The sequence below is a fragment of the Macadamia integrifolia genome, chromosome 4, assembly GCF_013358625.1.
Source record: "Macadamia integrifolia cultivar HAES 741 chromosome 4, SCU_Mint_v3, whole genome shotgun sequence".
Classification (NCBI taxonomy): domain Eukaryota; kingdom Viridiplantae; phylum Streptophyta; class Magnoliopsida; order Proteales; family Proteaceae; genus Macadamia; species Macadamia integrifolia.
The window spans coordinates 3,597,274-3,623,150 of record NC_056560.1 but is presented as its reverse complement, the minus strand read 5'-3'; the positions used below and the strand labels follow the sequence as shown (position 1 = coordinate 3,623,150).

The window sequence follows — 25,877 nt, the reverse complement described above, 5'->3', positions numbered from 1 at the left end:
AACGCGAATAATACATTAGACATAAGTTGTACCTATCACTCTATTTCTCTCTTCTTCACTTGAAATGACTGTGTTGCCACTCTATATACGAAGCCATTATGTTGCCACTCATTGGTGCATTCCCCTATCCTATCTTCTCAAACAATCCTCTCCCTTTCTCAATATTGTAAGGGACAAAGAACACTTCCAAACATGTGCAGTAGCATAAGCTAGCGCCCCCTAAATCTATCTAGAGCTAAGCAATCTATCATAGATGAAACGGTAATGAGTAAGGCGAAAAGAGTATTGTGTAAGTGTTCAGGAGAAGGGCTCTCATCTCATCAGTAAATAGGGCAAAAAGAAAAGCCTTTCTTTTTTTAATCAAAGTAGGTTGTGGCTGTTGTATTGTAGTCCGTCGGGGGAAGCTACCACTTCTACGATAGCTCTACTTCCTCATCTTGCTTATACTAGCTACCCCCTATCGTGGGAGTATTACGTTTGGATGACCTATTACATCTCTAATTCTTCTCCTACATACATTGCACAATTCTCGTATCTCTAAGATTTATCTATTGTGTATGTTAGAGTTGAAGTCAAACACATACATGCCAATTCTAATCTCATTTACAATTAAGAATTATAATTCAAACCAAATGTGCACAACACGAGGAAGATGGGATGTTATCGCAATACAACAAACCCTGACCTAACAAGATTTATTCTCATTGGAGAAAAAAAAGATACTACATTAAAAAGGTAAAAACAGATAAAATTACCATTATTTAATATTTTCAGGGATGTTAATAAAAAAAAAAGAAGCTCGTTATTAATATATAGGGTAGTCCAATAGTGGTTATCTATATTGGGCTAACGCTCTCAGTGTTTATCTCCTTCATCCCCTACACAAGGGGCAAAGATGCCCTTTCACCTAGGAAGGAGAGAGTTTAGACACATGGGAGCGTTGGCATCAGCTATGCTCTTAGACAAGGTTCCCTTTTCCTAATATATATATATATATAAAGAGCTCTTTTTGAGTCACGTAGCTTTCATACGGCATCAGTCATCAGTTTGAATATGATAAGGCTCAACTCCAATCATAGTCTTCATTTTTTGGTAGAGGATAGAGATTAAAAAAAAAAAAAAAAAAATTAATAAGTGGAATATTTACTAAGAGATAGGATTAAGGTGGGATGGTTAATCCCGGGCTTGAATGGGAGACAAGGGAAGCAAAGAGGGAAAGCTTGGCTAGAGCGAATAGAAGAGTAGATTGTAAAACTAATTTACATAGGGCTAATGTTCTCTGTCCATGGACAAGTGTAGCGTACGCTAGTGTCACCTTGCATATCTCTCTCTCTCTCTCTCTCCCTCTCTCTCTCCATCCCTTTATGAAATGACATATCTACCACTAGTGTCGGAGGGAAGAGAAAGACCCAGAAAATGCTGACCTATGGTGCGATCCTAGATAGAAAACTCAATCCAATTTACATAGTAGCGATGGATATATTTACCAGTCCATTAGCAATGTGATTGCTGCCAATGACCATTTGTGACAAAATAAGAACAATGTAAAGAAAATTATCATGGCCCACTTGCGAGCATGACATGCACAAAACCACTGCAAATGGACTAAGAAGCCCTCTCTCTATATCAAGAGACTCGAGGAAGAGAGAGAAAAGAAGAAAAATCGATTTTGTAAACTACAATTGAAGATCCAAATTATTAAAAGCACATTATTACAAGTAGCAATGTGCATTATCCAAGGCCTGAGATTCCTCCCAAGGTGTAAGAACTAAGCTAGAATAGCTTCCATGTTGAGCTCAAGGGTTCAGTGGTTCACAACATCACTAGCTACTCTGGCTTTGAAGGAACCTCTGCTTCCTCTGCAACATTTCCTATCACTTACTTGTGGGTCTCCGGCGAACAACGCGGCAAGCCAATGGTTTCTTCATTTCAAGGGATAAACGGAGGCATTCAGAAAGATCGACGGAATGGGCTGGAACTGGAAGCCAGACAAAATTTTCGAGAAGACTTGCCAACCACAAATGAACAGTGGCCAAACCGAGGGCCTTACCTGGGCAAACCCGACGGCCCGACCCAAATGGAGCAAGCCTTAAATCCGAGCCCATGATACTAACATCTTCTTCCAAGAACCGTTCTGGTCTGAACGCCCATGGGTCTTTCCAAATGGACCCATCGTGGGTTATAGCCCACATATTCACCATTGCTGTAGTACCCGCCGGGACAAAGAACTTGCCTATGTGGACATCGTGAGTGGCGAGGCGAGCCCATGAGAGTAGTGGGCCCGGAGGATGCAATCGGAGGACTTCCTTAACTATGGCTTGAAGGTAAGGAAGATTGGGAATGTCCGAGTCTCGCACGTGCCGATTTTCGCGGATGCATATATCGATTTCTCGTTGGGCCTTGGCTTGGGTATCTTGATGCAACACCATTCTTGCCATGATCCATTCCAGAAGGATTGCAACCACATCTGTTCCTCGAAATAGCATCTCCTATAATCAGAGAGAGAGAGAAACATTCACAATTCACATTAGCGTGAAAGAGAAAGTTCTCTCAATAATATTGATTCATTGTTCCCAAAGTCCCATCAAAGTGAATGATGGTCATTAGACGAGAAACAGGGGCTGATTTCTTAAAACCCTAATCCAAATCTGGGTCCCCAATATCTAACCTAGGCCCAAACCTACTGGGTTTATGACAACCCAACCTAGGGGTGTCAAAACCTAGCCCATACCGGACCGAGAAAACCCAAATCGAACCAAATCGATCGTTATTGGATTGGTTTTGGACTAAGGTATTTTGGGTAGGGGTGTCAATTCCTAAACCAAACCGGTAAAACCATTCCTAAACCAAACCGGTAAAACCGGCCGGATCAAACTGATAACAACACGGACTGAACCAAACCGAAGCCTTATTGGTTCGGTTCGGTTTGGAGTATTGCAACCCCAAAACCAAACCGAACCGCACCGAAAACCGGATGAACCCAAAACCAAACCGAAATCGGCTCAAAACCCGGACCGAAACTGAAACCAAACCGGTAAGAAACCGAAACACTCCAAAATTCATTAAAAAAAAAAAAATCAAAATTTGCATAGTTTTGTATACATTTGTATGGAAAGTCGAATCCAAACTTGACCAAAAACCAAAACCAACCCAGTTACAAATCGATTTAAGAAATCGAAGACAAACCGAAACCAAACCACACCGAAACCAAAACCAAACCGAAACCGAAATTTCCTTATTGGTTCGGTTTCGGTTTTAGCTTTCCCACACCGAAACCGATTCAACCCGGATCGAAACCGAGCCGGACCGACCGATTGACACCCCTAATTTTGGGACAGATTGAAAACTGGTCCAAATGAAACCAACAAATAATCAAACCGAATGAAACCAATAAAAAAATAAATGATTATGAAATTATAAATTGGTGAATTGATTATCTATTTTTTACAATATTAGTGAGAATACTTTTTTTTGTAAAAAGAATTGTTACAAATCAATGAATATGAGGTTATGAATATAGAAATTGATTTGTAAATTATAGCAATGCTTCAATTGATTTCTTTGTTCATTATGTAAAATTAGTTGGATAGTTAAATGAATGATTTGATAATAGGGTTCATTTTGTGACTTTAATACTAATTGTCTTCCTTTTTTTTTTTTTTTGGGTAAGAAATACTAGTTATCTTCTTATTAACTAGTTATTCATTGGTTTCAATATTAGTTATCTTTCCTTTACAATGATAAACAATGATTTAATTATAAATTTAAAGTGTTTTCGTCAAATCTTTTGTTACTATAGGTTATGAATATAAGATTTCATTATGGTTCAAGCGGGATAATAAACCGACCTAAATCGAGATATTAACCCAATATTGAAAAGCCCCATATGGTAAAGGCAAATTGGGGATTGTGTGGATAAGAGCACAGTCTCAGGTTTGATTCCCTACTTGTGCATCTACGATTTAAGTGGAGACCATGGCGATGGGTTGCTGCGCTAGTCTCCCCAAGGATTAGTCGAGGTGCACGTAAATTGGCCTAGACACAGTTAGTAAAAAAAAAAAAACGAAACAAAATTGGACCAAAACCAAAACCAACAAAGAACCAAAGTTCCTTAATGGATTGGTTTTGGCCTCCCTCATTCCTAGATAGAAACCGATTCAACCCGATCGAAACTGAACCAAACTAGCCAATCGACACCCTTAACCCAACCCGACCCTAATTGATCCCCATTTTTGCTAGGGTCGAGCTAACCCTGATCGATCATGTTCGTGCCATTTGTGCTTTATAAAAAAATAAATAAGAAAAAGGATAGAGAACCAATAGATCAAATGATAAATACAAAATTAAAATTATAAAGGGCATCACAATAATAGATGAACAAGAGTTTGACACACTGTTTGAGTCTTGGGGAACATTTTGGGTTACATCCAAGATTTTAAAACCTGGAATTGGGATCCTAAGCCTACTGATTTAGTTGGGATTGGCCGGAATCAAGATTGACCGATCCAATTTAATTTAAATCTATGGTGACTCCCATTTAGGAAAAAGTTCCCACAAGGCTAAGTTACTATTTTCCTCATCACACAAGAACCCAATCCTGTGTGATGGGGTCATCAAAAGAGAGAGAAAGTATACTTACCCACAGAACTGCCACCATATCGGAATCACTCAACTGGTCTTCCTTTGGTAACGTGAGTAATACACTGAGGAAGTCATCACTGCTCCTGCACTCTTCCTCTTCCCTTCTCCTCTCCTCTATCACCTGACGCAAAAGACGATCAACCCTAATGGCCAACTTACTGCACCTCCTTCTCACTCCATAGAAATCCAGAAACACCAAGGGAAAACAGTCCTCCCAATTAAACTTCTCTATTAACTCATAACCCTCCTTAACCATTAAACCCAAATCCTCTCCTTCCAAACACAAAGACCTCCCAAACAAGCTCTCCACAACATTATCTAAAGAACCCTTTTGAAGTATTTTTCTAAGCTCCACAAACCCTCTCCACTTCATCTCCTTCCACACTCCCTTCAACATTTCATCCATAATACACTGTCGAAGACCCTCGAAAGCGGCTATTCTCCGGGGAGAGAACATGTGATTTGCTGCAATCCGTCTCAGATGTCTCCAGTATTCTCCAGAAGGTGCGAATCCAATGGCCCTCTCGAACATCAGTAAGTGGGTGGATTCCTTTGTTGGACGATCAGAAAAGGCTGACCCACAGAGAATCTCCCTAGCAGTATCAGGGTGGCTACTGATCACGACACGTGTCAGGCCCATGCTGAAGGCCATAAGACGTGTTGCACCGTGTGAGGCCGATAGCTTGGCCAGTTTGCAATGACTGAGATGACCCATTAATGTAGGGATGCTGCCCAATAAGGGCCACCCAATTGGACCCTGCAGCCTCGAAGAGGACTTGTGGTGATTTCTCCATGCAAAGCCTCCTGGAACTAACCAAGAATTGAGGAGCAAAGGGAAGAGAGAGAAGAGAAGTAGAAGAAGAGGCCATGGATAATAGGTTTGGCTAATAACAACAAAACAGAGGATCCAGAAGCAGAGATTGGCTAAGAATCTTGCTTTCATTCCCTCTTTTGAAAGAGGAGAAGAGAATGGAGATAAAATAGAACAGGGCCAATGGGAATGTCTAGAGGAGGAGGAGGTTTTGCCGTGGGACTGTGGGAGGGTGCATGGCTGTAACTTGATTAGAATATATAGAGTGCATGTGAAGTATCTTTTGGGTCCTTACCTATCAAAAAAATATATATATATTTTGGGTCCCACAGGGTTTGGACCCATCCAACTCTCTTCTGATTCCGTTTTGTTTCGGATCTCCTACAATCGGGTCAGGATTTTCAGTCCATATTCCATCTGAACTTTACACTCAGATTGGATTGACTGATTCGACTCGGTAGGAAACGGGATCTTTTATAACACGTGGCAAAAAAACTTGTGCAGTTTCAAAATGGGAACCTATTCAATAGGTCACATAGTAGGTCACAACTCACAAGTAGAAGCTTCTTTCTTAATTCACTGACAGTATCATAGGTTGAACTTGCCTTATTTTCTCGACTACATACATTTATAAACTTTTCAGTGCCTTTTATTTTTTATTGGTTGTTACCCTCTTCAGTGCCTAGTCGCTGATCTCTCTCTTCTTCTTCTTCTTCTTTTTTTTCCTCTTTTTTTTTTGAAATAAAAAATTATGGATTTCTTTAAAAATAATAAACAAGCATATGACCCCACCATACTACTTATAAACTCAATTTAATAATAACTATCCATGGAAAACATAAATATAAACAAGGATTAAGTTTTCTTCCCCCATTGGTGATGTGAACTTATGATTAGTTTTATTACCTAAAAAATAAAAAACTTATGATTAGTTTTTGGGTTCATCGCTAACTCCCACACCGTATTACACCCTATTATCTTGAAAAGAATTATAGATTTCTTTAAGAAATAATAAAAAAGACATATAAACCTACCATACTACTTATAACCCGAATTTAATAATAGCTATCCATGAAGAACATACATATAAACGCAAGAACATCATCTGTAGAGAGTGCGGTGGTACAATGAGCATCGGATGATCGAGAGGATCTCGAAATGCGTACCCGAACGCTCTCAGCCATCCGATGCTCACCACACCGCCGCACTCACTACAGAGAATAATCACTCTATATAAACATCGTCCATTGGTGATGTGAATTTATGATTAGTTTTTGGGTTCATCTCTAACTCCCACACCCTATTACACCCTATTATTCATGGTCACAAATACATTCATTTGGTTAAGTTAGAATTTTAGATGCCTAGGGTGAGAGGGTTCTTCCTTCACTAAAAAATTTTGGTCCTACAAACAAAATCAAAACCATATCAAATGTTTCAAATTAAAACATAAAGAAGGCAAAGTTTCATTATGAAAAATTGTATATATATTATTCCATGCATGCAGAATAGTACATAAAGTTAGAACGATGTGCATTGCTCACAACCCCCCTACGGGGAGGCCATGGAATGATCCATGTGCCCCTATGTATGGGCATATGTCTCACCCATAAAACACTTGTTTAAAAAAAAAAAAAATGTATGTATGGCTAGAGTTCTTCACCATAGATGAAGAGAATCTAGACATTGGGGGTGTCATTATTTCCTTTACGAAGTCCAAAATACCCTTCGAATCAGAATTCTTTCCAGTCACCAGACCTCATAGTTTAAGAAATTCTCTTTTCATCATGGGTCATAAAAAACCATGTGTCAATAGAGTATTATAAATAATTAAACATCTATCTATAGTAAACCTAACATATAATCATCTTCAACCCTAGCTCCAGTTCCCCACCCTAGAAGGAAAAATTGCATCATCAATCAAAAGAATAGGGTAGATTTAATTAGAATTTAAAAAAAAAAATACTATCATAGTCTTTCTTTTTTTTTTTTTTTCTTTCTTTCTCTTTCTTTTTTTCTTTTTTTTTTTTTTTTTTTTTTTTTTTTTTTATGCTACAACTAGGGAACTGCCTAAGGGGACTTTACTATCACACACTAGAGGGGGAGGGGAGCATTAAAGGAAATGTATGTGATGGGAGTTGATCCCTAGACTACAAACCTGGCGCCTATTCTATAAGCATAAGCTGCAACCAATGCGCTATGCACTAGATTCACATATTACTATCATAGTCGAGATGGCGAGAGACAGAGTAGTTCTTGTTTTCGACAAAATAAAAAATAAATATTGAGAACCCTCTAATTTTCTCTCTCCCACAGATGTATCAAAACCCTCAAGGGCTCTCCAATCTTTCTTTGTTATTTGAGAAATGGTAGCACTACAAAAGGGACTCTACCAACTACAAACCAACTAAGCGCACTTACACATGGGCCTTAAACAAAATAATAATAATAATAATAATAATAAAAAACTCATGTGTCGATTCATCATCGGTTTCGTTAAGATTTACAAAGGGTTATTGGATGAATGAGGAAATACTATACTGAAGAATCTAACTTTAATTATAATTAATAGAAAAAAAAAAGATAATCAGCATGCGAAAGCTAAATAATTATAGTTATCATCAACTAAAGAGGACTAATTCTACTTTGCTGTGACAAATGGGTGCTGCCTTCCCACCAAATCACTCCCACAAGAAGATATCAGACCCAAACAAAAGAACTTTGTCTAAGGAAGAAGCTTGGAAAGTGGGTGCATAGCAAATGTTTCTGTGATGACAGCACTTTCCAAGGATGGCATGACATCCTAATAAGGAATCCACTACAGCTTAACCAAAGTGGACAATTATAGCGCTTATCTTATTTTTTTTTAAATAATCAACTCCATTCCATTAAGAGAAATTATTGTTGATACCAGAGTATCTAAACCTCTGCACTTTTTAACCTTTCTTGGAATGAAAAAGATGAAGTTCCCAGATTTTGGCGACTTCCCATTAGTGATTCTTGAAAACTCAAACGGACAAATCCACTGATCCTAGTGGCCTTAAAGGGATACGCATCTGAGTTAATTAAAAAGTGTGAGCAGAGATCCATTTGGCTTTTTAAAAGATCATAAGGATATGGGGAAGCCACCAGACACCAACACACAGCAAGAATTATTCCAGATAAAACCATCACAAAAGACATGGTTCTAGGAATTGGGATCTGATCGGCTGAATCAGTCAATTCAGATTGGAATCGGCTGCGGCCGATCCTGACTACCAGGCGATCCAAATCAGGTTTTTAAGGCTTTTTTTGCCGATTCTTCCTAAATCGGATCAGAATCGGCAGCGACCAATCCCAACACCGATTCTGATTACTCAAACCTGACTAAATGGCCTCTGGTTTATTCTTGAATGGATGACAACAGAAAACATCATAAATTTATCGAACATAATCTTTAAAAAAAGGTGTACCTGATACATAAGACTCCCGCATGTGCAAGGTCATGTGCAAGGTTTTTGGGAGAGGAGGGGGGCCATAAATTACAAAGCCTTACTCGAGAATCAGAGAATGTCTAAAAAGCAGTTTCGACCACTTGACTACTGATGGACCAAGCACACCCCTTTATCCTCCATGACCTTCATGTATCAATATATCATGTTTATTAAACTAATATCCCAATCCAACCAATTTCTGATTTGTCTCTCCAATAAACGAAATAAATCCCTTCCTGTTGCACTACTACCACTTATGTTCCAGCATGTCAAAATTGATGTAAATCATCACATGGTTGATAAACCTCCACCGCCATTAACTACTAGCCATATTTCAACCCAGATGTTTTGTTTTCACCAATGAATGGCAAGTGCTTTTCCATGTGTAGATACTATTTCAATGGAAACTTGATGAGTCGATAATCTTGCTTGTATTGCTTGGTGTAAAACCATAAAGCTGAACATAGTAAAGTAAGAAATTGAAAGATTTCATTGAAATTGTTCGTTTGAAAAATTTCCAAAAAATTAATCATCTTGTCTCCATCGGAAAAATAGGACTGTTATGCTCATTACTAGACTTGTTGAGAAGAGATGAAATATAACCCAGGTATATTTTTTTATCAGAGGTTGAGTTGATCTTCAGAAGAAGAACTAGACAAAAAAATAGTATACTTTCTGCGAAAATGAAACTTCCACTGCCAAGGGTCCAAATTCCTAACAAATCATAACGGCATTTTAGAATCACTCGAGAGTCAGACTTTTCTACACCATATGGCAACAGAAAGAAATCAGCATCGCAAATTCAAATTCGCAAATGCTGCTGCACAAATGGTGCTAAACTAGTATTCATAGAGAGAATCAGAAATCGATGCCAAAAGATGTTGCTCTTCTTAGTTGACGAGTTCAGAACTGGTATGACGATACTTGATCAAACTAAAAAAATGAGCTCTAAAGTCTAAACCGGTATAACAATACTCGGATCAAAACCAACCTATCATGTGTTGCTCTATTTTCTACATAACTAGAACAGTCTGCCAAAGTCAAACCTTGCAACCGAAAGGAAATTTAGAAAGCCATCTTATCTCAAGGAAGGCTATTTAATTTTCTTATCTGGGAGGTGGTGGTGGAGGAACATGGGACTTCGCCATTCCTACCCATGCGACAATGCCAACAGCGAGGATTATCCATCCGAATATGTCATACTTAAGGTCGTTGCTTTTCTTCTTCTTTGATCCCTGAAACAAAAGAATAAATGCTCACAACTTTACTCGCACAGAAAACATGTGCAACAAGGGTTAGCAGACATTCCTCATAGTACATAAGTAGTAGCCTCATCAATGTTGATATGCTAGATGAGTAAGAAATGGAAGGTCCGGGGTGCTGGATCACATGTGTGTTTCTCACACAGGAGTTTCTTGGTCAACCAACACATGGGTAGCAGAGAGTCACATTTAGGCTTCTTACCAGTACTAGCCCCACTGCATTTGTATCGGCTACCTCACAAGTGCCTCATGAATAAATGCTACTGCCAAATTGTAACGGTCAACGTTCCAAACTAAAAAGATACAAAAATAGGACCCATGTTGAACTATGTCAACCTATTTACAAGGTAAACCGGTACACCTTCCCAATATGCAATGCTCTTCAGATACATTCAAAAATCATTAAGAAGATTAAAACCACACTATTATTTTTACTGAAAAAAAGGAGGATAAACATGGATGAATGGTGCTCACACAGCAACATAGGACACAAACAAGCAAGTGCTCAGAGATAAGAACAGCAACAAGGCAAGTTCAGATTCACCACACCCTACTCTGATGTCATCCTAATTCGCCTAAACTCACTCACCCCACCCAATCACAGTTTTACAGAATGAGAACCCATGCTAGCTCTACTGAAAAATTCAAAAACCACCCCCACCCCAAACCCCACCAAGCTCTGCCATGGACAATCCCAACTTCATACAAAATCTTTTATTTATAGTTTTATAAGCCTTTTGTTAGAAACAGAAAATTGATATTTTCACTCTCTAGCATGTGTTAATAAAGCATCACCCTCATCAGGGAAAAAAAAAAAGTTAATTCAGTCATCCAGCAACTTAGAGTAACAATACACCATAATTACTTTAAAGTTTAAACATTTATTTATGGTATTTCATAATACAGAGCAAACAAACCCGCTACCGACCCACTGCCATCCCATACTCACAGAAGATCGAATCCAGATTTCTTTCAATTCCAGCACGCAAACCAGTAGATAACAGATATTCTGGACAATTATCCTTCATAATACTCTTGGTGGGGGTAAATATTATAACCTCCCAGACTCCCAAACTAACTCGACTCGGTTACTTTACCTGAAAAATATTGGAAATAACCAAACCTTCCCAGATGGAAGTCAAGTCTCCTCTGCTTCACCTTGGGGACTTGTCTTATGCTGTAACAGTCTCCCTCTATTAAAGCCCACCAATACCTTCATCTTCTTGTCACTATCATCTACAGTTAGTCATGATTAATGCCAGAGCTCTGCTTCTACTCTACCTCCAGATCCATATCTGGTGGTACAGTGGCAGAGATGTTTTGGAAGTCGCCTTTTGCTTTCCTCTAGCTCCTTCCTCTCCACCTCCTTTCTTCTTTTCCTTCTCTCTCCTCTTCACTTGAACTTGCCCAGGCAAAGGATGCAGATTCTGATGATCAAGAGATTGTTCGCAGTTGGGGAGCCTCTCGACAGACTCACAATTATATAATCTATTCCGTTGAAGCCCATGAACTTGCACAGGTTATTCTACCAGTTCAGAGCACCAATGAAGGCACTCACCACGGTATCGTCCATGGTGGTGGTGGACGAGGTGATCGAGTACAGGGAAGGGAAGCTGCATAGGTGAGTGGGGGCAAAATTCTCCAATTTGTAGGGACAAGGTATTGCATTCACTATTTTGGGTAACTGAGTAATCTTGTAATTTTCCCACTAAAAAAACTTGGCATTCCTCATTAAAATAAATAAACAACTTAGCACGACAGCTTGCTCATAATAGAAATCTGAACGCATAGCCTAGAAGAAACTCTTAATCCACCTTTAATGGTTAGCTCAGTGCTGACCTCCCCATGATGGATTCTTTGATGTCTGCATTCTCTGTTGTTTAATTAATGAATTAGTTGGCTACCTGATAAAAAAGCTCAAAAATCCCCATAGAAATGCATTATAGATTAATTTACAGATTGAATAACAGATCTGGTTCTGCTCTGCTCTTATCTTGGCAAGACCCATTCACTCACATATATTTGGTCACAAATATGTAGATAAAGGACCCTTCCAAAGATGGGAATGAACCACTGACCAGATTAAAAAGTAATCTGAAAATTAGGTTCATCTGAGTTCCAAGAAATAGAGAAACTCGAATTAATTCAAATCAGGCCAGTAAAGTGGGCTAAACTTTGGATCAATTCTCCCTTCTAGCAGTTCAAACAAACCTCAAAATATGAAATCAACTGAGTATATGGACTTACAGTAATTTCACGAAAAACCCAAATCTGGAATAGAGTATCTTCAGAAATAGTAGTAGTAGTAGTAGTAAAGGACATCAGAATGACGCTAAACCTGGATCAAGTTCTACTCCTAGGCAACCCTTGAAAACCAAAAGATCGGCTAATCTGATCAGTAGATCAGCCTTTGGTTGCTAAGAGGATAGACTGGAATATGAACCCAAAACAGGACAATTGCAGGTAACAGTACAGAGATATATGTGGGTTAAAATATCAGGCTTTCTATAACCAAAACAAACCACAGATCTGAGACAAAATACTGCTGCAAATCAGAGATTGAAAACCAATACACAAAGATGTCAATCCATGGCAGGAAGAATCAGAACCTGAAGTGAACAAAACAGAGTATAAAAGTACAAAAAAGAACTCAGGTTTCCCACCCAGAAGCAGATTCCCTCTGTCCTAAGAGCTTCCCACCAAATTGATTCTCTCAAAGATTGCAGAGCAAGTTTTTTCATTCAATTCAATAATTCACAACTGAGAGTTTATGTAAAAAACTGAAACAGAAACACCATCGAACTAGGAAAACTAGGTTCCCTTGCTAATACAAGACATAGGAGTACAACCCCTTAAATAGTCATTACATGACTAACTTAAATTGACCCGCTACTGAACCAGACCAAAGTTAAACCAGAATTAAAATGAAATAAAACTTAGCATAGAACTAGCAACTCAATGGGGGTTTGATGGTCCCTTTGGCCCTGCATCAACTATTTGGCATAGGACAATTAGGACGTTCATAAGTTTCTTTCCTCAGCAATCAGCATGAATGCCAGAGGATGCATGGTCCAAAGTCATTTCCCATTAGGACCACAGAAATGTGCACCCACATCTGCCACTAGATCAGAAATTGTAAAAGGAAGCATTGTCTGAAGGCACTTTCCTTCAGGACTGCAGCTATACGAACTCCCTTCCGCCACTAGGTCAGAAATCCCAAACTTCCAAGTTCCGAAGGAAGAATGATCCAATTTCAGAGGATAATCTGTAGCATTGAGGACGATGACCTACTGCTTCTCCTGCCTGCTTGCAGAGGACACAGTGGTTTTGGATCACCAACCCTTACAGAGAAGCGGTGATCTATGGATAAGACCTTCTGCATGAAGAACTCTTAATTTTAATTTGACCTTCACTTTCTAAATGTATTTCCAACACTTCAACAGGTGCATGCAGCAGGACTCCACTTGCTTATAAACATTGTTTGTGCACACATCCATGTCATAATATCCTAGCACCATAGAAACTTTGTCTGTGGTCACAACTAAGAAAGCTTCCTGGAAAACAAAGTGCATGTTTCATAGTGTTGCCGCTGGAATCTGTAGCATCACATTGTGAGGTCACTTGAGAACAAGAAGACAGAGACTGGGGAAAAGAGAGGGTCGGAACTCCGATGTAGATTTCCAATGCCTAAATCAGAATTCCGTGCAACAGCAGTAATTTGTATTGCGATCAAAAAGAGCAGTGGGAAAGAGAATGTATTAAATAATTGGATCTTGTACCTTGTGACCCACCTTTCTTATTTATAGAAAGGTGAGTTATGTAACCCTAATCCCAATGAGAGGTGCAAAAGACCATTCTTGCCCTCATTGGGAATAACATTTACGAAAAGAGTCCCAAGTTTGTTGTGTGGCATAGAGCCCACAACCCGAAGGAATATTGTGATTGTAATTGAATCTGTTTTAGCCTGGTCTCCTACCACATGTCGGTCACCCATTGGTTGGCTGATTTTATGCATATAAGATGTCCCCAACTCCTTTGGGTCTGAGTAAGGGTCGAGCTCTCTTGCAGTTACAACAGTGAAGATGACAAAAAAAAAAAAATGGAAAGTTTTCTTTAGACTCTCAGATCCTCTGAATTGGATGGTCCAAGATATTGCAACCCCTCAGTTCCCAGGCCAGCTCTCCAATTCCCGAGGTGGAGTCCACGTGGTGCATCGCAAAGCTTCTCTATAGAAATTTTTTATTTTGAATTGTAAAATTCAAAATCTTAATGTTTACAAAAAGCCCACTCAAAGGACTTCACGAAGGAAATCTCAAAAAGGCACAAGACGTAACATCTCAAGCAATTAATGATGAATGAAAGACAGTTGGGCGACTTGAACCAAAGCGATAGCCTAAACCTCGTGTCCTCAACTCAGCCATTCCAAGACTGAGCACCAAAGACTGAGGTGGCAATTATAGCCTAAATCTTGTGCCCTCACTTAGGCATCCTAGTACTGAGCACTGAGGTGGCGATCAGAGTTAGCCTCAAGACCTCACTCAAGCACCAGACCGAGCAAGAAGCAAAAACATCTTACTCCCTTAATCCCTATTCGGACCCGAAGGAGTGGGGGCATTTGATATACATAAAATCAACCCACCAATGGGTGATCGACACGTGGTAGGATACTAGGCCAAAATAGAATTTGGTTATAACCACAAAATTTCTTCGAGACGTGGACTCTCCGCCACGTAACAAACTTGGGACTCTCTTCATAAAAGTAATTCCCAGTGATTACACCTCTCATTGGGATTAACGTTATATCACTTCCTTCCCTATAAATAGGAAAGGTGGGGCACAAGATACATAATCCAATTTCTTTAATACTTTTCTTGCCCACTGCTCTTTCCAATCCCAATACAAATTACTATTGTTGCACGAAATTCCAACTTAGGCATTGGAGAGTCCATATCGGGATCTGCTTTGACCCTTTCTTTTGCCCAATCTCTGTCTTCTTGTTCTCAGGTGACCTCACAGCATGATTGCACAAATTCCGTCTACAACACATAGCATTACTTTGGATTGATTCCAAACCATTTTGGTTACTCAGAACAACTGATAAAATATGCATTTTCCACAGAGCTGATTTTTTGGATTGCTTTTTTTATTCTTAGCACTTTCTAGGGCACTTTCTTTACAATCATGATAATAACTTCCCTTATGAGATCACTTATAAGGAATCAAAGAAAGCCTTCCGGAAGTATCAGTCTATTAAATCAAAATTTAAACCAAACAAGAGCCAAAATTTCTGCACAGCAAGATTATCACCTAGAATGAGGTTATAAAGGACTAAAAGTACCTGCATCTTCAGCTATTACTTGGTTGCAACCTTTACTCTCCTATGGAGTCAGGATCACCTCAAATAGACCATCAGGTTCAACTTTTGCACCCACCAGGTTCGATTCTGTTATTCTTCCATAAGTATGGATTAATCTAAAATGCCTTCAATCGTAAAAGAGTTTGCCCCATTCTCAACCAACTTGGACTCGCGTACTATAGATAAAAAATTAGAACTATTCAAGAACGAAAATAACATCATCATCTACTGCAATTCCAACTAGTGGTCGGAATAGAAATTATCAACCCCACTGCCCACGTATGGCACAAGCTGACGTTGACTCAATTTGAGTCTCCTAAATGAACAGAGCATATCCACCTTCTGTTTCAAGAGAATATGTTTACAAAACTTCCCTGGTCATCACAGTTTAAACCCCTCAATTTCTAAGATAGTAAATTCCAAAAAAAAAAAAAAAAATTTGTTTGGAATAAACATCTAAATGTTCTGGACACTCATAATTCAATAACAAGAAAGATTTATTCAATTTTCCTCAAGCTTGTGGATCAGATTTTGTGCATTTATCACTTAGAGCCATGGTTCTAAATCTCCCCAAAATTTCAATCGAAACTCCGAAATTCGATATGGTCCGAGATGAAACCAAAATGTTACTAGTTTCGACAAAATTCCCAAGTTTTGCATGGTTCGACCAAACTAATCCAGCCCATGCTTATATAAGTGACATGTTTCGATGGAAACATACATTGTTTCCCATATTTCTACGGAATCTCTCAAGTTTCATGGGTTTCGAGTCTTTCGACCAAGAAATGATGAATTTGGCCACAAAATATCCATTTTTTATCAAGCTTTCGCAATTTTCTTCTACCATCTTACATTACCAACCAAGATCAACCTAGAGAGGACTTCTTGGAGCTTCAAGGTAAACCCTCTTTTTCCCCTATTCCGTTCAACATAGTAGAAAACATAACAGAATTCTTTCAAAGCAACCATGTGTGCCATGTGTACCACCTCCACATCCTCACAATCTCAATTGTTAGTGAACCATTCCCTATGTTGGAATATCTACCAATATGTTGATGATGGGGCTTATAGGTGGGTAGTGATAGACTTTCAGAACAATTAGGCCCAAAAAATGCTATGGGATTCATATGTGTTGCATTCAGAGGAGCGGCTACGACATCTACAGTGGTATGCACCTTGTGGATTGGAGCAACCAAGAAACTCTTCTCGATATTGAGTAGAGGGTGTTGTCTGTCCAATGGTCAAGCACTTCAAGAATGAAGTGGAGGATAAAAATACATTCTCACAAAAGCTTAAACATCCTATTATGAAACCATACATCAAGTAAAATGATAACCTAATCCCATGGAATTAAAACTTTATCTTGAAAGTCTATATTTGTTTCAAAACTTGAATGGAACTTCCAATCCTCTTGTGTTTCAAATTCTAATCCCTTTTCCTTCATTCAAAATCCCAAAACACAATGGAAACTTAGATCACTATGAAAAAAAGATACATAAAATCTGAATCTCGTCCCCCAAAGATGAAAACCAAAAAATTGCCTCTTGTTTGATTCTAATCTTTCTCCTCTTCTCCTTCCTCTTCTGCTTCTCTTCTTTTCTTTTCTTTTCCTTTCTTTTTCTTTCTCCTTCTTCTCTCTATTTCAAAATTTCAAAATGAAATGGGAAGGAGCATTCCTTGGCTCTTATTCCCCCTTCCTCCTATTTTCTCTTCTTCTACTTCCTGAGAAAGAACAAGAAGACCCACCCACTTGTTGACTTTATTTCACAAGCAATGCCATAATTTCCCCTCCCCCTATTTGACTTTATATCAACATTTAATTCCATAATGAACTAATGTCTCCCTCCTCGTCCTTATACCATAAATAGATCAATAATGGAGAGATTTCTCCCCCTTCCTTGTACGTACCACTTCATCTAAGAATAAGGTAACTAACAAGTGGGGTCCACCAAAGTCTAGGAGCCAAAATAAAAACTTTAACTAAAAATCCTCTTCAATGCATGCAAAGGTACTTGAAACTTAGACCTCACACTCACATGTAGTCCCAACCACTAGGATGATGACTAAGATGCTATAAGGTCCACAAATACAAATACTTAAGCCAAAACAGAGATAGGAACCATACTTAGGAAAACACATACATATACCAAGTACTAGCATTCCAATCAATAAACACGATCAAGCTTTTACTCAAGCATACACGTTAACAATCAAATTTTCATTCCTCAGTTATAAATTGGAATCGAATCTGCAATCAAATCTGCACACAAGGTGAAAAGTTCAAACTATCCTTGTACTTTGGGTATGGATATTACAAATTCACTATCTAAGTTAGTTTTTTTTTTTTTTTTTTTTTTTTTAAGCTCATATTTGCATTTCTAGTAACCAAGCAATATGTAGATTTATTGTGTACATAACAAAAAAACAAGGCTATTGTGCAATAGCATTCAGTGTACACTAGCAAACTTGGGTTAAGAAGTACCATTTTGGGTTTTGTGAAAATGGTTCAAGTATTAGTTTTAAAAGGTAAAAAATAGTCTGTAAACAAACAATCAGACCAAAAGAACACTTTCTGGGGTTTGAAACCAAGGTTCCACATAGCCCGGAAAAAGTATATGCTTTCCCCGAAATTTCGCAAGTTTCAACCTTGGGATTTAGAACCTTTGATGTAGATAAATCACTTGGGCTTATTTTATTACAAATAAGCCTTGGGTTGTGTTATGTATGTGTTGGGCCTTTGATCCCATCGGTTTTCTTTGAAATGGGCCACTTTAATAGGCCTAAAATATGGGTAGACGGTAGGAAAACGGAATTTTATTCATTAGTTTAATTAGTTGCTATTTAATTCAATAAAGGCCTATTAGGCTATTAGTTAATTGTAAAGTCCTATATGGACTATTAGTTAGTTAGTCCTACTCCATGTTGGAGTCATAAAGTCAAGTCCTAGTCCTATTTTGAATTCCTAGTTGTAGTAGGAGTGTCTAGTCCTATTGGGAAACTAGCTCCTAGTATTAGTATGATTGTAAACTTCCCCTCTATAAATAGAGAGCCATATGTACCATTATTGGACAGATTTGAATAAAAGAAAGTTTGCATTTATGAAAGAAATTTTGCAACTAAATGTTTAGAGGAGCTGAGATAGCTGTGGGTGAGAAACCCAGGCTGAGATAGCCACTTCCTTTATTCTCTTTCACCCTTCTCAACCCCCCATCTGTTTTATTCTTTTTATTTTATTTTATTTTATTTGTTGTAACATTCAAGAGGTATAATTCAAATTCTAATAAAAGTCTACAGAAATCAGAACCGATCAGCAATCCTAGTGGGAATAGAGAGAGATCGATCTCCTCTCTTTCTCTCTTCTGTACTATGTTCAGCTAGGTCTTCAATCAGGGTATTCTAGGCCTCATAAGAGTCCCACGATCCTTACCTAGTCACTGTTGGAAGCATTCAGCTGCTGTTCTTGAAGGTTCTTCTCAGTTTTCTCTCCTAAGTCAAAAAATCAAGAAAGCTTGTAACTTCACAACCAGCTGTCAGAATCCTCTCAACTTTTGGGGTTTTTGTACCCTCCCTAGGGACTATCTACGCCCAAGAGTGCAACTCAATCGGACTCCTATAGGCCTGGCCGCACCTCTCTCTCTCTCTCTCTCTCTCTCCAGCTCTATAGCAGGTCTTTCTCTCTCCTATCGGGTTAGGTTTTGGGTTGGTTTTGCTCCTGTATGGGTGTTGTATCATTGGAGGTTTATTTGATAGTCTTATTTCTTTGTTTCCTGCTCCTATTTGTATTGTTTGGGGTTATAAATTGTTGGGGTAGTTTCTTGTAATCTACTCCTGCATTAAGTGGTATCAGAGCTACGGTTGAAGAAAGCTCCAAACAATCTATCAGGGCCTAACCGAAGATAGTTCCATCAGTTCGTTACTTCGCTGGACAAAGGGATACATTCTACATCCTTGATTTGTTAGATTCTCTGGAGGAATATTTTGACTACTATAACTTGACAGAGACACAAAAGCTTCAAGTTGTTTGCTTTCAGTTGATTGGTCATGCTAGAGATTGGTGGAGAGTCCATGAAAAGCGACTCCGAGTTCGAGGACATGAGCTTAGGACTTGGGAAGAGATGAAGTACGAGTTAGTGACACAATACCTCCCTGTATATTTTCAAAGAATGCTCTTCCCTCCACAGGATTCCCATCAGAATACATCCACTACTGCCCAATCTAATGATCAACCATGTTATTTTCATGGGGAATTCCTTAAATGGATGCGTGAATTGGACATGTACTTTGACAACTACAACTTAACAGAGACACAAAAACGCGAATATGCATGTTCTCAGATGAGTGATTGTGTTCAAATGCAATGGAAAGTCTGTGAAAGGCAACTTCAAGCTCAAGAATGTAAACCTAAAATGTGGGACGAGATGCAGTATGAGTTGGCAGGCATTTACCTATCTGAACATGAACGAAACATGTACTTCCTTCCACCAGATGTCCAAAAGCCACCCACACTTGACAATAGCATGAAGGAATCATCGGCCTCTATGGCGAATGAGCAACAAGAGAAGACACCTATGACCAGTGAACTAGAGTCAAAAGTTAAGGTTAGTGTCAAAAATTTTCCAGACATTCCTATTGTTGAGGAAGAACTAGTCATTGATGTTCCCATCAACGAGACTCATGTGGGAGAAGTAGAAAGCAACAAGGTTGCCACAATGGACAATGAGGTTGAGACTAGGAAACTTAACACTACAACTGTGATGATTGTGAACAGCCAAGAGGAAGATCCTAAGGAATTCAAGAATGAAATTGTATTTAAACCATCAATGGAACCGATTAGGAACCACCAGGTAGATGAACCAAAAGAAATTTATGTTGCATTGAAGTTAGAAGAGATCAAAGATGCATATGTAGATGACCCTATGGATACATCCGAAGATGTTGAAGTTGAGCATGTGGAGTTTGTCATCCCATTAAAGTATCTTGAAGATCGAGCTCCTCATATTCTAGACTACATCTTTATCATAAAAGAGCTACCTGAATTTTTCTACGGCTTGAAGAGGGACGTGCCCCATGATATGATCACCCTCACACTCTAAAAAATTCGAGGACGAATTTTTTCTAAGAGAGGGCGAGTTGATGTAGATAAGTCACTTGGGCTTATTTTATTGCAAATAAGCCTTGGGTTGTGTTATGTATGTGTTGGGCCTTTGATTCCATCGGTTTTCTTTGAAATTGGCCACTTTAATGGGCCTAAAATATGGGTAGAAGGTAGGAAAACGGAATTTTATTCATTAGTTTAATTAGTTGTTATTTAATTCAATAAAGGCCCATTAGGCTATTAGATGGTTGTAAAGTCCTATATGGACTATTAGTTAGTTAGTCCTACTCCATGTTGGAGTCATAAAGTCAAGTCCTAGTCCTATTTTGAATTCCTAGTTGTAGTAAGAATGTCTAGTCCTATTGGGAAACTAACTCCTAAATACAGTAAGAGTGTCTAGTCCGATTGGGAAACTAGCTCCTAGTATTAGTATGATTGTAAACTTCCCCTCTATAAATAGAGACATATGTATCATTATTGGACAGATTTGAATAAAAGAAAGTTTGCATTTATGAAAGAAAGTTTGCAACTAAATGCTTAGAGCAGCTGAGATAGCTGTGGGTGAGAAGCCCAGGCTGAGATAGCCACTTCCTTTATTCTCTTTCACCCTTCTCAACCTTCCATCTGTTTTATTCTTCTTTTTTTTTTTTTTATTTGTTGTAACATTCAAGAGATATAATTCAGATTCTGATAAAAGTCTGCAGAAATCATAACCGATCAGCAATCCTAGTGGGAATAGAGAGAGATCGATCTCCTCTTTCTCTCTTTTGTACTATGTTCAGCTAGGTCTTCAATCAGGGTATTCTAGGCCTCATAAGAGTCCCACGATCCTTACCTAGTCACTGTTGGAAGCATTCAGCTGCTGTTCTTGAAGGTTCTTCTCAATTTTCTCTCCTAGGTCAGAAAATCAAGAAAGCTTGTAACTTCACAACCAGCTGTCAGAATCCTCTCAACTTTGGGAGTTTTTGTACCCTCCGTAGGGACTATCTACGCCCAATAGTGCAACTCAATCGGACTCCTATAGGCCTAGCCGCACCTCTCTCTCTCTCCCCAGCTTTATAATAGGTCTTTCTCTCTTCTATCGGGTTGGGTTTTGGGCTGGTTTTGCTCATGTATGGGTATTGTATCCTTGGAGGTTTATTTGATGGTCTTATTTCTTTGTTTCCTGCTCCTATTTGTATTGTTTGGGGTTATAAACTACTAGGGTAGTTTTTTGTAATCTACTCCTGCATTAACTTTGTTTAGAGCTCAGGGAGGGACTTTTAAATCTTTTCTCAACTGAAGATATGATACCATGATAACTACATAACTTCCTCCTTGAAAACTTCAAAAGAGAGACCAATGTCCAATTCTTATCTCCGTGGTTGAAAAAATTTCTGAAATCTTGGCAAAATTTCGCTATTTTTGCTGCCGATTTCGACAAAACTAATATAGGAAGTGAATTACATAATTGGCACAATTTCGATAAAAATTTTGGAGTTTTACCGAGATTTTGGCTGAAAATTTTGGACATTTCGGTCATTTCGTCTGTGTGCCCCCAAAATGGTCAACCAAAACTCATGGCAAAAAATGCATTGTTTCGGCAAAATTTTGGTCAGGCCAAAATGAGACCGAAACCAAAATTTTCGAACTATGCTCATCACATAAGCCTGACTTAACACAGTCACCAGAACAGATTGCTATTATAGTTTCTCCATGAAGACAATATAAATCTAGCCCTCTCCAAACCTAGCGGATTACATCCATCTTCTTTAATGTAAGTAATGCAGATGCAATCCATGATTCAGATTGTGTGCCTAGGATTAATTTTAATATTAGTTCAGATCTTGACATAACCTTTACAGCCTCGGGTTGTTTCCAGGTCTGCCCACTAAGGAAAGCGATCGGTCATCAACATTGCAAAGGATTGACACCTCAGGGATACAACAAAATCCCCTCACCCAATCTTGCAAACAGCTATTCTTGGCATTTCCAAGATCTATTCATGTACAATCCCATAACAAAATAGCAATAAAATCATGTATCTATATATCCTTAAATTCCTGAATTTAAATCACGATAGTATTCAAATTCTCTTAAGATTGAAAAAAGGAAAATTTATGGAAACAAATAAAGAGAAAAGCACGTCAGTTTAGCAACTGAACAGGATAGTGACAATGGTCATCCAAAGAGATTTCAAATTCAACAAAAATTTTACATATATATATATATATATATATGTGTGTAAGTCTGTTTAGAATCAGTGTCCTTTTTCAGCATCAATCTGACCAGTATCAGAGTTAATGACACAAGGCAAGGAACCCTTACCAGAGGGGCTATGAATAACAAATCAACCCAGCTAAAGGATTAGTCCAGAATTTACCTTCACATTTGAAGAAGTCGAAGATCCTCCCCCCATAGACTGCTGAACAAGCCCGTGCTTATGGATCTCCATATGTAATTCTGGGGCCTAAAGAAAAAAGGGAAATGATGACTACAATTGTGGCGACCAAAATATAATTCAAATGAATGAACAAACAATATAGGAGGCTGGCTTACACATGCAAAAACACATCCACAGTAAAACTATGAACTAATTCATAGAAAAACTGACAAAAGTGAACAAGTATAGACTCCATCTGGCTATAATCAAAATGAAGGAAGTGAAATTAAATAGAGACTTTTGTAATCATGATTATTGAATTAATAACCTAAAATCTTACCACATACGATAATTAAGGCTTTCAAATATATTTCTTTCCATATAAAATGTTCTTATTCAAGTCAAAGGAGTTTGGTAGAAAGTTAAATCATTCACACAATCACTGTTGGTAATGATGAGAACATTTCTTCTTTTCTTTTCTTTTTTTTCTTTTTTTTTTCACTTTGTTTACAACCAGACACAGCCAAAAGAAATTCCAAACTCACAATAACCTCCAGGACCAAAAGCCCATGTATGTTTGTTGTGCTCATGTATTGTGCATTAGAGAGAGAGAAAACCAGGATAGAACACAAGTGCATAAAAATAGCAGGACACAGTGCGTGGTGCAATCCCGGATTCAAAAGCAACAAGAAGAGAGAAGAAATCGAAGGGGAAGAAGAGTCACAGCCACCAAGCCACGCACTCACGAATAACTCAAATCACTCTTCCCGTTTATTCAATTCTCTATTCTATGACCTCCATCATATTGTATAAATATAAAGAAAGCTCCCCTAACATATTAATAGAAACTCACTAAAAATGGAAACTAGACAATGTCTCAAATAAAGAAGCTACCAAAATTACTCCTACGTAATCTACCCACCCAGATAAGATAAAATAAAAGCTAAGGAATGTTTTAAATAAAGAAGCTACCAGAATTACTCCTATGTAATCTACCCACCCAAATAAGATAAAATAAAATAAAGATTATATCTTATGTCAACTACTAGCCCCCTTTGGACCAAAAAACCAGGTTGGGTCGGTTGCATCTCGACTTGGGTATCTAAACCAGCTTGCTCCAGTACAACCATGCTAAGGTAATTGCATCAGTGAGTCCACTATAGGCATTAGAATTGCAGCCTTATCACCTTATCTGGTAAACCATGCTTAGACATGATCACATTATGCCCTAAGTCTGAGGCACCAAAATGGTAAATCACCACATTCATATGGCTATAATATTATTCCAGTTGTTTGATAATATCCCTGCAACAGTTTCCAGTGTTCATAATGTGCCCATCAATACTCGCCATTCCTGGAAACATCGGAATTGTCTAGCAACATCCCAACAAGCCCTTGTATTCGTATTGGAAATTGGAAATGTTCTAAAGATTGCGGCAGCCTCATAAAGCGGACACCCACACATGGGACCAATATTCACGCAAACATATTTAAAAAATAAAGGGGTGAAATATATTTTTCCTGGGAGTTGGAATTCCTGAAACATATCTACCCACAAGAGGTTTCAAGTGACATAAGACCACTACACATTGACTACAGTTCTGTAGAGAGGAGGGGGCATGAGAAATGACTCAAATAATCAATGATAACAGTTTACAAAAACCAAGATAAGATTAGTAGCATACCTTCGCAGTCACTTCTAAAGACTTAAGGTAAAGCTCGTTCCCAGGATCCTACAAGATAGAACACATCATTGAATCCTCTCTAGTGCGTGAACATGAACTACACAGTACAAAATATTGACTTGTAAATTGGAAAACACAAAATAGAGCAAGTACTTCATCTACTGCTTGCTGGAAATACTGAGACGCCTTATCAAATGAAATCTTTGCAAATTCATGATCCGGATTCAGAAAAGCATTGGAAGTGTGTGCATTTCCTAAGCACCAGAGGGTGTCGTGCTTCTTTGGATTGACTAACAGTGCCTCCTCCAGCTTTGAAATCGCGTCTACAATAACATAAAAGAGTGTTTGACATACAGTACAATATAAGTACATTAAATGTGGTACATGGATAGTAATTATATGCCCTATCGGATTGAAAATCCAGAAATGATGTGAAATAATACCATTTATCATCTTCTTCGACTCAGTAACACTTTGGAACTGTGACAATTCAAGAAGCGCTCCTCCCCATCTCGTGAGGTTCTGCTCGAATCAATATCAAGCAAGAAACTAGTCAGATATACAGCAATGAAGGTACAAATTATCCACTGCGCTACAATCCAACCCGCTATACGAAACAAAAATGATAAAAATATTCAATAAATATTTTCCCTCTGTTCTCGATGATCTTTTGAGATAGCAATAAAACCAACAGATCAACTTTACGTAGTTAAACTACCTAGTAATCTCCGGCGAAGACTTGCAAAATATAATATGCGTCTATCTGGTTTGAATAGTGAATGTTAAACCCTAAAAAATTAAACGAGTGAACAAAAAATGAATTGGTAAGAAGAGATACTAACATCTGCATCGAACGGGTTCTTAACATAGTTCGCCTCCGCTGTCTTTCGAGCATGCTCGAATAACATAAGTCGATCGAAATCGTTTTGAGGCATTTCCATATCCATCTCTACGGACAATGGCTCTGATCGGAACTACTGCAGACCTACTCGAGGTTCCTCACTCTCGCTAGGGCTTGCTGCTTGGCACTACCCCTATGGAAGGCAGCGGTCCAGGAAGTTAATCGATTGTACTTAATACTCTTTTTTCGTTTCTGTTTTTTAATGATACCCCTCCATTTGAGGTCGAATTCTTTCGAGTTGTTCCGATGGATTTAGGGGACGGTATCAGTATCGGTATCTCCCGATATTAA

At 38.4% G+C, this 25,877-nt stretch overlaps 2 protein-coding genes across 2 annotated transcripts; both read right to left on the bottom strand.

Annotated features, from left to right (window-relative positions):
* Positions 1-1,716: 1,716 nt before the first annotated feature.
* On the bottom strand, positions 1,717-5,631 carry LOC122075552 (cytochrome P450 78A5-like). The gene is made up of 2 exons (XM_042640616.1): positions 4,640-5,631; positions 1,717-2,489 (listed from the first exon to the last, which is right to left on the bottom strand). The coding sequence occupies exons 1-2, from the start codon at positions 5,582-5,584 to the stop codon at positions 1,875-1,877; spliced, it is 1,560 nt and encodes a 519-aa protein (XP_042496550.1). The 5' UTR covers positions 5,585-5,631; the 3' UTR covers positions 1,717-1,874.
* Positions 5,632-9,792: 4,161 nt separating this feature from the next.
* Positions 9,793-25,772, bottom strand: LOC122077007 (mitochondrial import receptor subunit TOM20-like). Its single transcript, XM_042642713.1, has 6 exons — positions 25,528-25,772; positions 25,129-25,207; positions 24,839-25,008; positions 24,686-24,733; positions 23,001-23,087; positions 9,793-10,160 (listed from the first exon to the last, which is right to left on the bottom strand). Exons 1-6 carry the CDS (start codon positions 25,630-25,632, stop codon positions 10,032-10,034), a joined length of 618 nt encoding a protein of 205 aa, XP_042498647.1. The 5' UTR covers positions 25,633-25,772; the 3' UTR covers positions 9,793-10,031.
* Between the last annotated feature and the right edge of the window lie 105 nt (positions 25,773-25,877).

Coding starts and splice junctions, on each gene's coding strand:
- LOC122075552 (XM_042640616.1), bottom strand. CDS start 5,584: ATGAAAGCAAGATTCTTAGCCAATCTCTGCTTCTGGATCCTCTGTTTT. Junction 2,490..4,639: donor ATATGGTGGCAGTTCTGTGG/GTAAGTATACTT, acceptor CTCTGATTATAG/GAGATGCTATTTCGAGGAAC.
- LOC122077007 (XM_042642713.1), bottom strand. CDS start 25,632: ATGGATATGGAAATGCCTCAAAACGATTTCGATCGACTTATGTTATTC. Junction 24,734..24,838: donor TCCAGCAAGCAGTAGATGAA/GTACTTGCTCTA, acceptor TCTATCTTGTAG/GATCCTGGGAACGAGCTTTA. Junction 10,161..23,000: donor CGACTTCTTCAAATGTGAAG/GTAAATTCTGGA, acceptor CTTTTGTTTCAG/GGATCAAAGAAGAAGAAAAG.